This window comes from Suricata suricatta, chromosome 16 (genome assembly GCF_006229205.1).
Source record: "Suricata suricatta isolate VVHF042 chromosome 16, meerkat_22Aug2017_6uvM2_HiC, whole genome shotgun sequence".
NCBI classification, from domain to species: domain Eukaryota; kingdom Metazoa; phylum Chordata; class Mammalia; order Carnivora; family Herpestidae; genus Suricata; species Suricata suricatta.
The window spans coordinates 26,528,517-26,541,873 of record NC_043715.1 but is presented as its reverse complement, the minus strand read 5'-3'; the positions used below and the strand labels follow the sequence as shown (position 1 = coordinate 26,541,873).

The window sequence follows — 13,357 nt, the reverse complement described above, 5'->3', positions numbered from 1 at the left end:
TTTGCTGTCTACAGGAGACGCATTTCCGACCGGAAGACACCTACAGGTTGAAAGTAAAGGGATGGAGAAATATCTGTCAGGCAACTGGAAGCCAAAAGAAAGCTGGGGTAGCCATACTAATTTCAGACAAACTGGACTTCGTACACATTTTAAAATCGGAAGGTCATTTTCTAGGGAACATAGGGATGAGCAGGGTCACAAAGAGACTTCTGTGTAAAAGCTCCCTGCCTGACTGAGAAGTGGCTTCATGGTGTCAGGTGCAGAGCTGCCCATTAAGGGGAGGAATCCTCGGCCCAAGCACTGCTGAGGCCCACGTACAGTAGCTTAGAGTCAGGCGTGAGCCCGGGCCTCGGAAAGAAAATCTAATGGGTACTCTCATAAAATTTCTTTTGGTTTGGACATTCATTAGGAGATGTACTTGTCAGTTTATTTTCATCTATCAGGGAAAAAGCACGTGGCTTTCAGTTTTCTTCTTGAATGGTCCTTAGGAAGCCTAGTAAGGGACCCCTGAGTAATCCTTAAAAGTTTTGTTTCTGGTCTAAAAGAGGTTTGTAGACTCTCCCTCTCTACTCCAGATCCAGTTTACTTTCTTGCTGCTGTAAGCATCCAGCACATCTCAACATAGAAGAACCTGAAGCTGTTCTTCTAAGTTTCTTTATTCCGTATTTAGTAATTTATCACCTGGAAATCAGGGTGACGGTTGTCCTTTTTTTACTGTTACTGGAATCACCTGAATTAAAGTCTTTTTCCCTTCCGAAACAATCTAGGAAACTCAGAAATATTATTACCTAGGAATGGAGGGCCCAGCACTTAGGAAGGAAGAGATGGCAGGTGTGGAATGAAGGAAAAGGGAAGAAGCAGGAGAGAAGAGAGCCAGAATGGACTGGACCCACTTCCGTGGGGTGGGGAACCCGTCCCACAGAGGCAGGTGGGCAGAAACCAGCCAAGCGGGAACAAGAGGCTCGGAGAAGGAGAGCAGGCCGCCTGAGGCACGGGGCTGTGGCAGGAGCTGGTCCCAGGCGTCAGGCGAGGCAGCCCGCCCGGAAACCCTGTCTTGCTTAGTGAAGGGCTTCAGAACTGGGGCCCCAGTGGACGAGCTGTGCTAAGTCTGCACCTACGGGTAACGTGACGGTTGAGGGTGAGACTCTCATCCTCCCACCGGAGATAGGCCCCCTGACACCAGGGGTTAGAATACAGAAGAGCACGGTTCCCAGTCTTGTACCCGGACTCAAACGCTCATTGATTTTCTTCTCTTTTTCCCGTTTCTCTCAGCAACTCCGAAGCCAAGCCCGAGCCCTGATTACCTTCGCTGGGATGATCCCCTACCGGACGTCCGGGGACACCAACGCAAGGCTGGTGCAGATGGAGGTCCTCATGAATTAAGTGCGATGCTCTGAGGGGCTCCGGGGCTGCACGCTGTCAGTACCTCAGGGCCTGGGCCCACCGGGTGGGGCTTCTGGTTTTGTTTCTGTTGTGTTTTGTTTTGTTTTTTGTATTATGTATTTTTGTCAGCACCCAATAAATTTCTTTGATTTGTATTTCTTTTCACATTCTTTTTTTTTCTTTTTTTTTTCCTTTGAAATTTTGTTTAAATTTTTATTTGTGTGGGAGGAAATGTCACTAGTGCTTGGGACACAGAATGAGGGGCTTATATAGGCATCTGTGATTTGGTTAAAGTTGACCTTAAATGATTAAAACTTCACCCAGAATGAGCAAGGAAATGAAGCCTTTGGGAGTTGCTTTTATTTAGGTACAGTATTCCGTATGGCAGGGTCATGGTCCATGGTTTACATTTTCATCTGTAAAAGCCACCCTCAGCCGTGGGCGAGTTAGGATCTGCGTGTGCACTAGGGTGGCCCCTCTTCTCTCGGGTGTGCCCTGGGGTCCGGGTGATCCCAGACCACCCCCCAGATCATCTGCTCTGACTCCAAGATTAATTAGTTTGTTGTTCTGTTGAAATCCCACTGGAAATGAAAAGAGCCCTAGAACATTCAAAGGGAGCCTCATAGGTTTCTCGCCTGGAGCTTGAGGAGGGGCAGACCTCAGTGCCTCTCCCTCTGAAGCTGCCCCTCGAGGCGCCCGCCTGGGCCTGTGCACGCCCCTCTTCCTCAGGACGGCTAGGCTCTCTTTTGCCTTCTCTGGTGGTCATTGCCTCTACTTGGACCACCCACCTTTCCCTCTTCCCCACTGGCCGGGCAAGCGCAGGACCGCGTTCTGAGTGCTGACGCACAGAACGCAGACACCATTGAGCAGCAGCATTGAGGCTGTGCGGTCCCTGAGCAGAGGTTGTCCCCCGTCGTTGACTGTTTCTCCCGCCACCAGTCCCGAAGCCCTGCAGGAAACCGGAGAGGACGCGAGGACGGTGGTGTCCCCCTGCGAGGGCCAGGCGGGCGCAGGAAGCCGGGCCACAGTCAGCCCCGCTGCTGTTACAGACCGCTCCTGGGGCTGGGTCTCCCGGAGGGAGGTTAGCGGGTCCCAGAGTCCCCGCAGGTGCTTCCTGTCCCAGAGAGAAGTGGCTCTCTCTCATCACACGGCCTGGTTACCCCTGCTCGCCTGTGCTGGTTAAAGTATTTGTTCACGGTCTCCTTCTGGGAAAACACTAATTCTTCCCAAAATGATAATGGGCCCATCTGCTGTTCGTCAGTTGGATTCCATGACGCATCGAGGATGTGGCCCAAGGGCTGGCAGGGGCTGCGGCTGCCTTCCCCTGATGCCCCCCATCCTGCCTGTTCACCCTGGAGCACTGGCCTCCAGTGGACCTTCACAAGGGAAGTCTCAGAAGATGAGCCCTGCAGGGGACTTGATTTAGCAAGTTGGACCCTGTTGGTAGGCGCTGATTTGTATTTTTTTAAAACAAGTCACACAGTGCTTTTTACAAAAAGAGTACTCCGTGGCTTTGCAGAAAGTATGACTTCGTGTTCTGCTTGTAGGTGCTGGATCTCCCTTGCAGACATGAGGCAGTGCCCCAGATGTGAGAAGGCTGCGGTAGATGCGTGTTTGCTCCCCAGTTTACTGGGTGTTTGTCCTTCCGCCACGGGAATTAGCTGCGAACTTGCCATTCCTTGCATTGTGCTGCCCTGCCAGCTCCAAATAGAACTGCCCATGAGCCCTGTATGGGGGGAGGGGGATTCTACCCTTGAGCCTCCCTGATGGAGGGGGGAGCCGTGTGGGAGGAAAGCAGTCCCCGGTTGGCACTGAGGACTTGTCCAGAAACAGTCATCGGTAGGAGAAATAAGATTACTTGGTTCATAGCAGAAGGATCAGGCTCCCGGAGCAAATCCCAGGGCCTGTCCTGTCGGCTGGTTCTGTGGTGACGCATGGCCCACTCCGTGTAGAGATGTGACAGATTGGAGCCGGAGTCTGCAAGGCATAGAACCCGTGCACCCATGGCTACAGCTTGTGCCCAGAGATCATCCTGTGACAGGTCATCAGGTGAAAGCCATCCTCAGGTCACCCATTCAGGGAACTAAATCCTTTCCCTCGATGGTGGTCCATGATTTTACCACTTCTGCAGAGAAACAGTAAGGCTGGGAACCTTGCATCTTCTGGGGATGGGATTCCAGTCTTTCTAACAAAATCCAGGGCACTTGGAGACTGACAGTTAGTGCTCGTCATAGAGGGGTTCACTGTCTACTCAGAGACACTCGGCGGGAAATACAGACTTGACTAGGTCCTTTTCAGAGGCCTTGAGATTTGATTTCCAGGATTCTGTTCCTTTTATTCATTTATCTATTTATTCGTTTGTTTTTAAGTAAAGCAGCTCTGGCTGCCTAACTTCAAAGAGGTCTGGCGACCTCTGAGAACAGATCCTTTGGTTTTATCGCTAGGGCGCTGGACAGGCTCCTCGAAGAGCAGGCAGTCCCCGTTCACACTGGGGCCAGGACGTGGCGCTGCTCCTGCCCCTCTGGAACTCACGGTTTAACTAGAGACTTCTAACAGCAGCATAGCAGCCACTGTTTTCTAGATGCATCATACACACAGTATTACGGACTTTTCCCCCACAGTAACCAGCTTTTGCTGGTTTCCAAAAAAAAAAGACAAAAAGGACTATTCACCCTGGATTATCACCCCTGCCTGCTCTGAGTAACCTCTTCCGGCCAAACCCTTAGCACTAAATTTAGCAGTTAGGTGCGGATGTGCCGGCATCCTATCACCATAGACTGGATCTCCGCGATCCTTTTCTGTCAGGCATCAGCAGTTTTGTCCATCTCTTTAGGGAGCTCACATCACTGCCAAGCTCGCTCCGCTCAGGAGGGCGACTCCAGCATGCCAGACGCCTGAATAAAATCCTGGGCTGCTGGGTTGCCCCAGACCTGCCCAGGTGCTGGCAAGCCCCACACTGACTAGACTCACTTAGCATCAATCAGCCACAGAGATTGGGCCCTGCATCTAGCAAATTGGGAGGAAATGTGCATTTTATGGTATCATTCAAAGTGCTCGCTCTATATCCGTAAAATTAGGTTCTTGCACCTGTGTTTTGGAAATGTCAGGAAGAAATCAGCAACTTATTAAAACAGGAATTGTGTGGCCCTTAAGAAAAATGAGGTGTTTGCAGGGGGGCTGGTCCTGAATGGTCCCCATTTTTCCATTCTTCCAGGCTGAATTCAGAAGTCTCCTGCATCCAGCCCATCTTCGGACAGTTTCGTAGTAAACTAATACCCCTCACAGGGCAGGGAGAGGAGGAAAGTAAATCTGTCTTCCCGCCCTTGTTTCTAACTGCAACGGTTGGTGGAAAAAAACCTAAAGCCACTAACTAGAATGTTTCAAAAATTAAACGCAAATGATTTATTAGTGCCTTTCCTCTCCTTGTTAGGTAAATGATGTGGCTGGCTAGAGTCCAAGGCCTGGCCGAACAGGCCCCAGGAACCTGCCAGTCCAAGTTCAGCTCAGCAGTTACAAAGCCCCTGCGCGTGCTGGGCCGTGCTCAGTCGCTGGGGCTAAGCCGGGGTGCTCACGCCGCCCTCCCAGAGTTGTGCAACAAGTCTAAGAAAGTGGGCTTTTTTTCTTCTAGGCCTCTTTTTGCCACCATCACCTAAGTAGAAATATTGGTGGTTTGAAGTCGCTAACCCAGGAAAGGAGGAAAACTGTTTGTCCTAACCTTGATTGTCGAAATAGCTTCTGTGTGCCTCCTGGGTATACAGCCCACAATGGATTGCTCAGCACATGTTTGAACAGATTCTTTGCTTTGGCTTCCTGTGCCAGCCCCCTCCCCACATCCTCTGCCCAGTTCCATGTGCCTGGATTTAGACTCCCTGTTTCCTACTAGAGCCATTCAGTCTGAAAGAAGGTGAAGAGGCGTGTCTCTTGGGGTCACTTGAAACACAGCTGATCCTTCCAAGACGGAAGAGTACAGAGCTGTGTGGTATGCAGGGACATGTGGAGAGGAAGGAGGTGGAAATGTGATTTCCTGTCAATAAGGAAGGCCAGATCGTCAGAGGAAAGGGGATAGGGAGGGCCAGCTGAAACCCAACATCACACTGGCATCCTCTCCTCCTTGCTGCCTTTCCTCTTGGGATTTTCGACAGTCCCAAAGGATAAAAGAGTGCCTCCGACAGTAGCTTCTGTTCGAGCAGGAAGCGGGGAACCCATGGTCCCAGAGAGGACTTCTAGGGGAAATAGACATACCGTAGCCCCTTTGATGGCCTCGGCCTAGCCGGGCTAGACTGGCTCTCAGGTGGCCTCCAAGGCTGCATGGCCCACAGCTGAGGCCCTTCATCTGAGCCTGACTCAGTACACAAAAATACAGGACATACAGTTACGTTTAAATTTCCGGTAAACGAGTACGTCCTTGGCTACAAGTATGTCCCAATTTTCTTTGGCTGCACTATCGGGCTGCTTGCCTCTGCTGGCTTGTGCTGCCTGGAGCTTCTGCGTTGGGCCAAGGCTCCAGGAGCTCTCCAGCCAAATTGGATTACCCTGATTTGTCGCACTGTTTGTGCCTCTGTGGGCAGCGGAAATGACAGTGAGATATGAAGTCACTCGAGAGAGCGCAGTGACTGGAATTCAGTTTTGAAGAGCCAGGCGGGCCGGCTGCGTGGGAGATTGTGGGCGCCGGCTGACCCCAGCTGCCATCATCCACTCGGTAAATTTCCATCAGGAATTTCAAATGTGTATTTTATAAAGGAAAGAAGGAGGCAAAGTACGGCCTCTTCTCCCTTGGTCAGTAACTTTTATTAGATTCACAGTGGGGAGAGTTCTTTGCTTTATTCCGTCATTGCCTTTTGTCTTTGCTTTTCTGACATCGTTGCTTGTGTGGGGTTTGTGGGGAGACTGGCCGGGGGCGGGGGAGTCCGTGTATGTGTTGTTCTGCATGTTCCTTTCTTGTACAGTAACTTCTGCATTTACTTTGTTTAGGATGGTTCTTTCACCACTGCCCCTGTCTATAGCCAGTAAATTTCTGGAATGTTCTCCCAAATGCCATGTGCTCCCTTTGTTCCATCCTTCAGTGGAGCCGAAACCTCTCTTGGGCCTTCTTTCCTGGGAATGTTCTTAGCTGAGGCACAGCCCGGGGCTTCTCACAAGGCAGCAGAAGTGCCTCTTCCCAGCCTTTGGGGATGACTGAGCCAGGCCCCTTCTCTACTCCTTGCGAGGAAGGCTGTGGCCTGCCCGGCCCCTGGGTCTGCGAAGCCCCCACAGGTCTGTGTAAGTACAGGACTCCCATCCCAGCTCCGAAGTCTCGCTCTCCCCGACTGGCCTCAGAGCTCAGTCCCCTGGCCAGGGGTCTGAGGACGGTCAGAGTCTGGCTGGAGGTGTGGTGGGGTCATGATCAGAGCATCTGCTGATCCCCCCAGCATGTGGCATGCGTTCTGGAATTGGGAACTGCTAAAAGTCCGTGACCGTGTATTTCGGACTCTCAATGGGAAGTGTTTTAGATGAGAGTTGGGAGCCAGTTATTGGTCTTGGGGAAGGGGAGACAGGACTGGGTGGGGGGCGGGTGTGCCTTCTGTTTTGGTCAGATGGTAGAAGAGACTTAGGCCTGGTCACAGGACAGATGTCTCCTGCTCTCTTGGACAGCGTCTGCCTGTGTTTCTGACCAGGAGAGGCATTCTCAGGGTCTGGGTGTGGGTGTGGCTTGGGAATATGCAAATGACTGAGGAGGTGGAAGGTGTCCATCTCTCTGGCCACGGGGACCTTGTCCTGGGGAGAGGCTCTGAAGGGATTCTGCTCCAGCTGCGTGGTGGCTTAGGGGTTCTGTCCCAGAAGGGGCTTCACAGGACAGTTTCAGCCCATTCCCTTTGTATGGGGGTCCCTCAGCTTGTTCTGGTCCCTGGGCCTTATGGGACACCATTCCCTGATGAATCACCTGGGAATTGGGGCCTCGTACAAGTGCTCCACACCCCATTGTGGGGTTTAATGGTGTCTCCCAGGAGTCTGCAGCACCTCCCCGAACAGGCACAAGTGAGCCGGTGCTTGCAAGGGAAACTGGAGGGGGCTGGATGCAGATGGACAGATGGCCCCTGTGGCAGAGTGTGGCCCTGTTTTCTAGGTCTCAGAGGTAGAGGTTTACAGCAGAGCCCTCTGTTTAAACCTTGTAAGATGCCAGCTGGGCGGCAAGGGAAGATGACAGGGCCACTGGTCACCCCAGATGAGGATCCATTGTGGGTCTGTGAGTGAGCTTTCACGCCGATCAGGCTGACAGATACGCTGGCTTGTATTTTCAGGCAAATTAAACCAAACAATAAGGGGCACTCGGGTTCCTCAAATACAGATGTTTGCCACGTGGCCCTCTGGTGGCCAGCGGCTGTCATTAGCACAAACTGCCAAAGAAGGATTTCCGAACTCCCCTGACAACTCAGTCCTGCAAGGAAAGAGCTCAGCAGCAGTGGGGACGGGGAGAGGGCAGGGCGAGGAAGGCTGGGAAAACAGCCCCAGCACTGAAGCCTTTCAGTGCACAGAGACCTCAATGGGACGAGCCGCAGCAGCTCCCCCAGGCCTCTGGCGCAGGCATGTACCGGGGACAGCCACACACTTTGGAGCGAGCCTGAAAGTCGGGCTAAAGCCCCTTCTTCACCTTTAGGTGATGGAACAACTGAGGACAAGTCATCTGACTGCTCTGAGCCAGTTTGCTCGGGTTTAAGGCAGGGCCACCAGTTCCTATCCCACCAGCCTGTTAGGAAGGTTTAGGTAGTTTATAGAAATCACCTACCTATTGCCCGTCACAGTGTGGGCCCCCAATAAAAGTTAATGTTGGCCACCCCGCTCCCAGCTTTGTTTACATGGGTCTGTCTGTAGGGCTCTAGGCACGTCCTTTACCATTTGGCTTCTGTCCTTCACAGCAGGCTTTTCATATGGGTGCAGGGTAGATTGCTTACCCCCCAACCCCGCCACCAGGGATGGCTTTTTTTTTTTTCCAAGAAACAAAATTATGTCCAGATTGGTAGGCTAAAACTTTGCTCTTAGGCGACATTGTCATGTCAAGTTCAACTTGTGATTCCTGTGGATTCAGTAGGTGCTAAGTGGAGAATGTGGGAGCAACTACGCGGTGCCACGGGTACACAGTGGTGATGAACCCAGGCCCGGCCCTCGAGGAGTTTGTATGTCACTGGAGTGGGATCCTGGCAAAGGTCCTCTTCCCACAACCTCTCCCAACCACTCAGCGCCCACCCGAGGCCCTAGGGCTAAGAGCTGTGGGGCAGCTCCTGAGACTGCGGCACCATGCCTGCTGTCCTCAGCTCACGGTGTGGTTGGGGAAAAGAGAGCAGCAGGCGTGTGTGCTGGTGCCCACAGGCCCCCCGTAAGAAAACAGGAAGCCCTAAGAAATGCCGCAAGAAAAAGCCAGATCAAGAAGATCCAAGGCAGGCTCTCCTGTGACTGGGGGATGTGGGAGCCATGTGCAAGTGACCAGGATTCAGACCCGCAGACGGGGGTGGGGGGGTGGCTGGCGCGCTGCCCCCGGACACCGAGAACAGCAGCTCCTCTCTTAGCCCCATCCCAGTGGTGTCATGCAGCTGTTCCTCTTTCCTACGACCTTGAAGCAGGAGCAACGCAGGACTCAGGTGAGTTGAGGGGCCTGGAACCAGGTGGAGACCCGCCAGGGGCAGGAGGCCTTGTGTTCAGCCCATCCTGGCCAAGAGGTGAGTGTGTGGGACCAGGGTGGGGGGAGTGTCTAGGGGAGGAATGGGCCATACAGCAGAGAGATGGGGGGTCGTCTGATTTGGAGGCACACTTGTCTTACAAATCAATAATTTAAAGGCTACTTTCTTGCTGGCCATGGGCAATGAATTCAGCACAAAGGGCTGGTGGCCTGCCTATGTACCCACATGTCTATCCAGGAAAAAAACCTTTTAGAACCATTTCACAACATGGAAGATAGTTTTGAAGAAACTAAATCAGCATTACCTTTATTGAAGAGGAGCCAGACTTTGGGCTGCACACAGCCTTGGTCAGCCCACCTTTCCTCTGGGTCACAGCTCGGGCGCTGCCAGGCTTAGCCCTGGCTACACCCGAGGGCTCTTAAAACTACTGCTGTCCACGCCCCTACCCCCTGAACCTCTGCCTTAGTGGGCCTGGGGAGGGGCCTGGGCAGTAATTGAGATTTTTTTTAAATACTCCCTGGATTATTTTCCCTGGGTCAAGAACCCTTGTTCTGACTGAATACAGGGAGTAAAGAAGTAGGCCTCCAGGTCTAAGTGTGGAAGACCTCCTGCCCCCCCTCCATTTTTCAATACAGGTTTTCAATAAATCCTAGAATGTCTGAGATGCACTAAATAGGAAGATAAAAATTCTAACTGGTTCAGAAACATGTGCATCGTACCCAAGTTCACTGGGTCAACCTGCCCATTGTGTACCCCCAAGGTCAATGGCAGTTTTCCAGCATGGTCTTTGATGCCAGGTGGTTAAGCAGTAGAAAAGGCCTCCATTGAAGAGCCTCACCAGGCGTGTGGGGTGGGGGGTGGTGCGTATTTCGCAGGAAACCACACGTGAATGACCATCTGACAACTCTGAGTCCCTGGTGGTGTCCAACTGCCCCCAGTCTTCCTGCACTCACGGTCAGCAGCCACCTGCCTTGACCTGGGCTTGCCCCGGCCTCCCTGGTGCACGTGCTCAGTGGTGCACCCAGTGGAACTCCCTAGGGGTAGGGACTCAACTTCCACTCCACATGCAGCCCCTCAAACTTCCTGCTGGGGGGCTCCATGCCCTGAGGGGCCCCCACTCTGCCATAGTGACCCAGTCTGGAGGAGAATTCCCCTAGGATCCAACAGCCTCCCCACAGCCTGAGTGGCAAGTGCCATCTTGCAACCTGACCCCTGGCATGCTAGGTGACCCCGGCAGAAGATCCTTTAGGACTCTGCCTTGGGATATTAAGGCGGCCAGCAGCTTACTGTAAGTATCTGGGGAAGAGACAACCATTGGGGGAGAAGCCTGTCTCACTCTGAGCTTTAGGGTCCTCTGAACATCTCCTGCCTTTTTACATGCAGCTCCTGCCAGACAAAGCCTGAGCTCTGAGGATGCAAAAGACCAACACCACCTCTCTGGGCTGCTGCTTCCTAACGCGGAGCAGCTCCTCCGGTCACTGCTCTCCCCCCGCACCTGTTTTTGTTGTTTAATAAACTTGGGCAGCTGCTCTTACCACAAAGTACTGCCTTAAACAGTCAAGAATGGGTTGGTTTCTCCTCCCTTTCCTTCCTGGTAGCTAAGGAGTTGAGATAAATTACATACATATCATTTACATGGCAGAGCGCTATTGATATCCTCTGAAATGCTTCTTTCACTCCCTCTCTTGCTCATCAAAAAAAAAACCCCATTGACTGAGAGGTATTATCCATTTGATGATAAAACGAAGGCATACAGGGACAGGCCTGAGGTCATCAGGTAGGTGGTGCACGGCCAGGTCCAGGCCTGTCTTGGCGCACATTCTTCCCACTCCCTCCCTGTGTGGGTTTGGGGGACCGGGTGGAGGACCCGAGCTTTTGAAGGCAGCTCCGTGATTCTAGACCCCTTGATCCCCACTGTGGGAGCTCCTGGGCTCCATTAAAGAGCCCATTAAAGAATGTTCTGATTAGAAGTACATGTGGAATTCAAAATCGAGCAGAATACCCATGTTTCCTATTGCTTTCTGGAAAGGCAAAAAGGGTTACCATCGAGTTAGAAAAGCTAAAGGTGTACTTATAAATGCAGGGCTAGTCTCTACAGATCAGGGGTTAGAAGGCTTGTCTTTCAGCAGTAAGAGATTGGGGGCAGGAGAGACTATGGGTTTCTTGGTCTCTGGCAGAGCACATTGTCAGAACCAGCAAAATGGAAGGGCGTGTGGTCATATCTGTTACTACAGGACTGACTCTGGGTCCAAATTATAGCTTCAGTCTGTGTTGGCGTGGCCAGACTGAGCTTGGGCCACCTTGCACTGGTGATCCTCGGAGCTAATCCTGGATGGAAGGGTAGAGAGTTGATGGAGATTCCTTTTCCTCATGAGACAAGGAAGATGGGGAAAACTAACATTTACTCTTTCATCAGATAGTGACTAGTGATCAGAATTGTGCTTTTTGCCTTGGCTGTCAGGAAGCTCCAAGCTAACATATGACACTCTCCCTCCTTAAATGACTGCTTATTTCTTTTTACCTTTGTTCTGTCTGTGCTATTTTGTACATCCCTCAGCCATCCCTTCTCTGAACCCAGGTAGCATTTTTATCCAGGGACTTATGCCGTTTTACCTCGGGTTATGGTTACAGTTGGCTTTGCCTCTTCTGATGAACTATACGCCTCTTGGAGACAGTGATCATGCCTTGTCCTTCTGTGTATCCTCCAAACTCATCAGACTGTGTCTAATAGATTATTAATATCTACAATTGCTTGTAGAATGAATGTGGGCTCTGTAGGTTAAGAAAAAAAGAGGCAAGTCTGACCACGAGGGAAACGAGCAGGAGTCCTTCCTTTAACAATGAAAGCATCTTACCAAGCATGTTTCCCTTTCTGCTTTAGCCGCCGCAGCTTTGTGGCACTTCCGTGGCCAGCTGCTGTAACCCTGCCTGGGAGAGGGACGGGGGCTGCAGCAGACACACTTACGTGGTCTGTAAGGCTCACGAGTAATCTCAGTTTCTTGGGCCCGGTTCCTGGAGAGGTTGCAGGTTCCCAGCACCTGGTACCTCTGGAGTTGTGTGCTTCCCTCTGCCCTGTTGCCATCCAGTCTGTGAGCCCCCCGCGGGCAGGGACCCTGCCTCCATCAGTCACAGCCCTGGCACCACACTGGCCCTGGGCAGCCGTCGGTCGGGAGGATGCTTGCATGGGGCTCCATGCCATCCCGAAGCCACGGAACCACGTCCGGAGGAGGAAGGCGGCAGAGTTCTGGTATCGTTGCTGCAGCTGGTGTTGTGAATCAGGCCGACGAGCAGCGCATCCTCTTACCCGGCTATTTCACGACACCAGGGTTGCATCATACCCATCCTCTCCAGGCGAGCCTCGTGGGACCGGGCGGCGGCGGACATGGGGACAGGGTGAGGTGGGAGCGGGGAGTCTGTGTGTGAAAGATTGTTCTCTTTGGCTTACTGGATTTCAGTCGGCATGCTCCTCGGGACCCCCCGGGGAACCTTCTAGGAACACTGATGCCAGCCTCTCACCCCCAACTCGACCCCAGGCCCCTAGAATCTCCAGGCTGGGGTCACAGAGTCAGCATTTGTTAGGAGTTCTGGCGTGATGCCCGAGCCCACGTGCAGTCAGGGGTGACCTGGGGGCTCCTAAGCCAGGCTGCTGTCTGTTCCTGCCTGGCCCTCCCCAGCCCGGTTCCTTCTGCCCTGCCCTGCTCACCAGCAGCTAACTGGAAATAGATGGCATCCCATACTCCAGGCCCCTTAGCTGGCACTGCCAGGCCTCCCTGCTCAGAAACAGTGCTGCCCTTTCCCCACTCTGTCCCCCCCAAGGGTCCTTCCCGGGCCCTTCTCTCGAACCCCTGCCCTATGCATATTCGTGTACTGGGCATTCAGCTCTGCCTTCACAATACAGGTCCCAACGGTCCTCACCCCCCTGCCACCCACAGCCACTGGCCTGGCCTGGCCACCACCTCGGGGTGCCTGCGGTAACCGCTGACTGTCCTCGCCACACCTTGCCTCCCTCGGTCCATCCTCCATTCAACAGCCAGAGGGATCTCTGGCAAATAGAAATCTGACCGTCACGTGATGGAATATAAAGCTTCCGACCCGGGCTTACGAGGCCCAGTGTCCCCCCTGCATGTCTCAGACCTGCCTCCTCAATCCCCTGCTCAACCACACCAGCCTTCTTGCTGTCTTGAAGCCCCAACTACGCTCCTATCCTGGGGCCTTTGCAATGCTCTCCCTTCCTTCTAGAAGCCCTGGACTCATACCTGCTCGCATATGGGGGGGCCCCTTCTCACTGTTGGAGTCTAGTTCAAATTTCTCATTCTCAGGCC

General features: G+C 52.9%; 1 protein-coding gene and 1 long non-coding RNA gene across 6 annotated transcripts in view; both read left to right on the top strand.

Moving 5' to 3' along the window:
• Positions 1–1,530, top strand: part of NUP93 (nucleoporin 93) — a 102,664-nt gene extending 101,134 nt beyond the window's left edge. For both annotated transcript variants that reach the window (XM_029925300.1, XM_029925301.1), the window contains one exon: positions 1,273–1,530. In XM_029925300.1, coding sequence (XP_029781160.1) covers positions 1,273–1,383 — 111 coding nt within the window. In that variant the 3' untranslated portion in view covers positions 1,384–1,530. The remainder of the gene's footprint in view (positions 1–1,272) is intronic.
• A 4,052-nt stretch (positions 1,531–5,582) lies between these two features.
• Positions 5,583–10,576, top strand: LOC115280506. Of its 4 annotated transcripts, none has more exons than XR_003903807.1 (3): positions 5,583–6,082; positions 8,925–10,323; positions 10,419–10,576. It is a non-coding gene; the product is annotated as an uncharacterized LOC115280506 (long non-coding RNA). The 4 variants fall into 4 exon arrangements; XR_003903806.1 differs by lacking the exon at positions 5,583–6,082 and adding an exon at positions 6,484–6,636; XR_003903805.1 differs by lacking the exon at positions 5,583–6,082 and adding an exon at positions 6,484–6,642.
• The last annotated feature ends 2,781 nt before the right edge of the window (positions 10,577–13,357 follow it).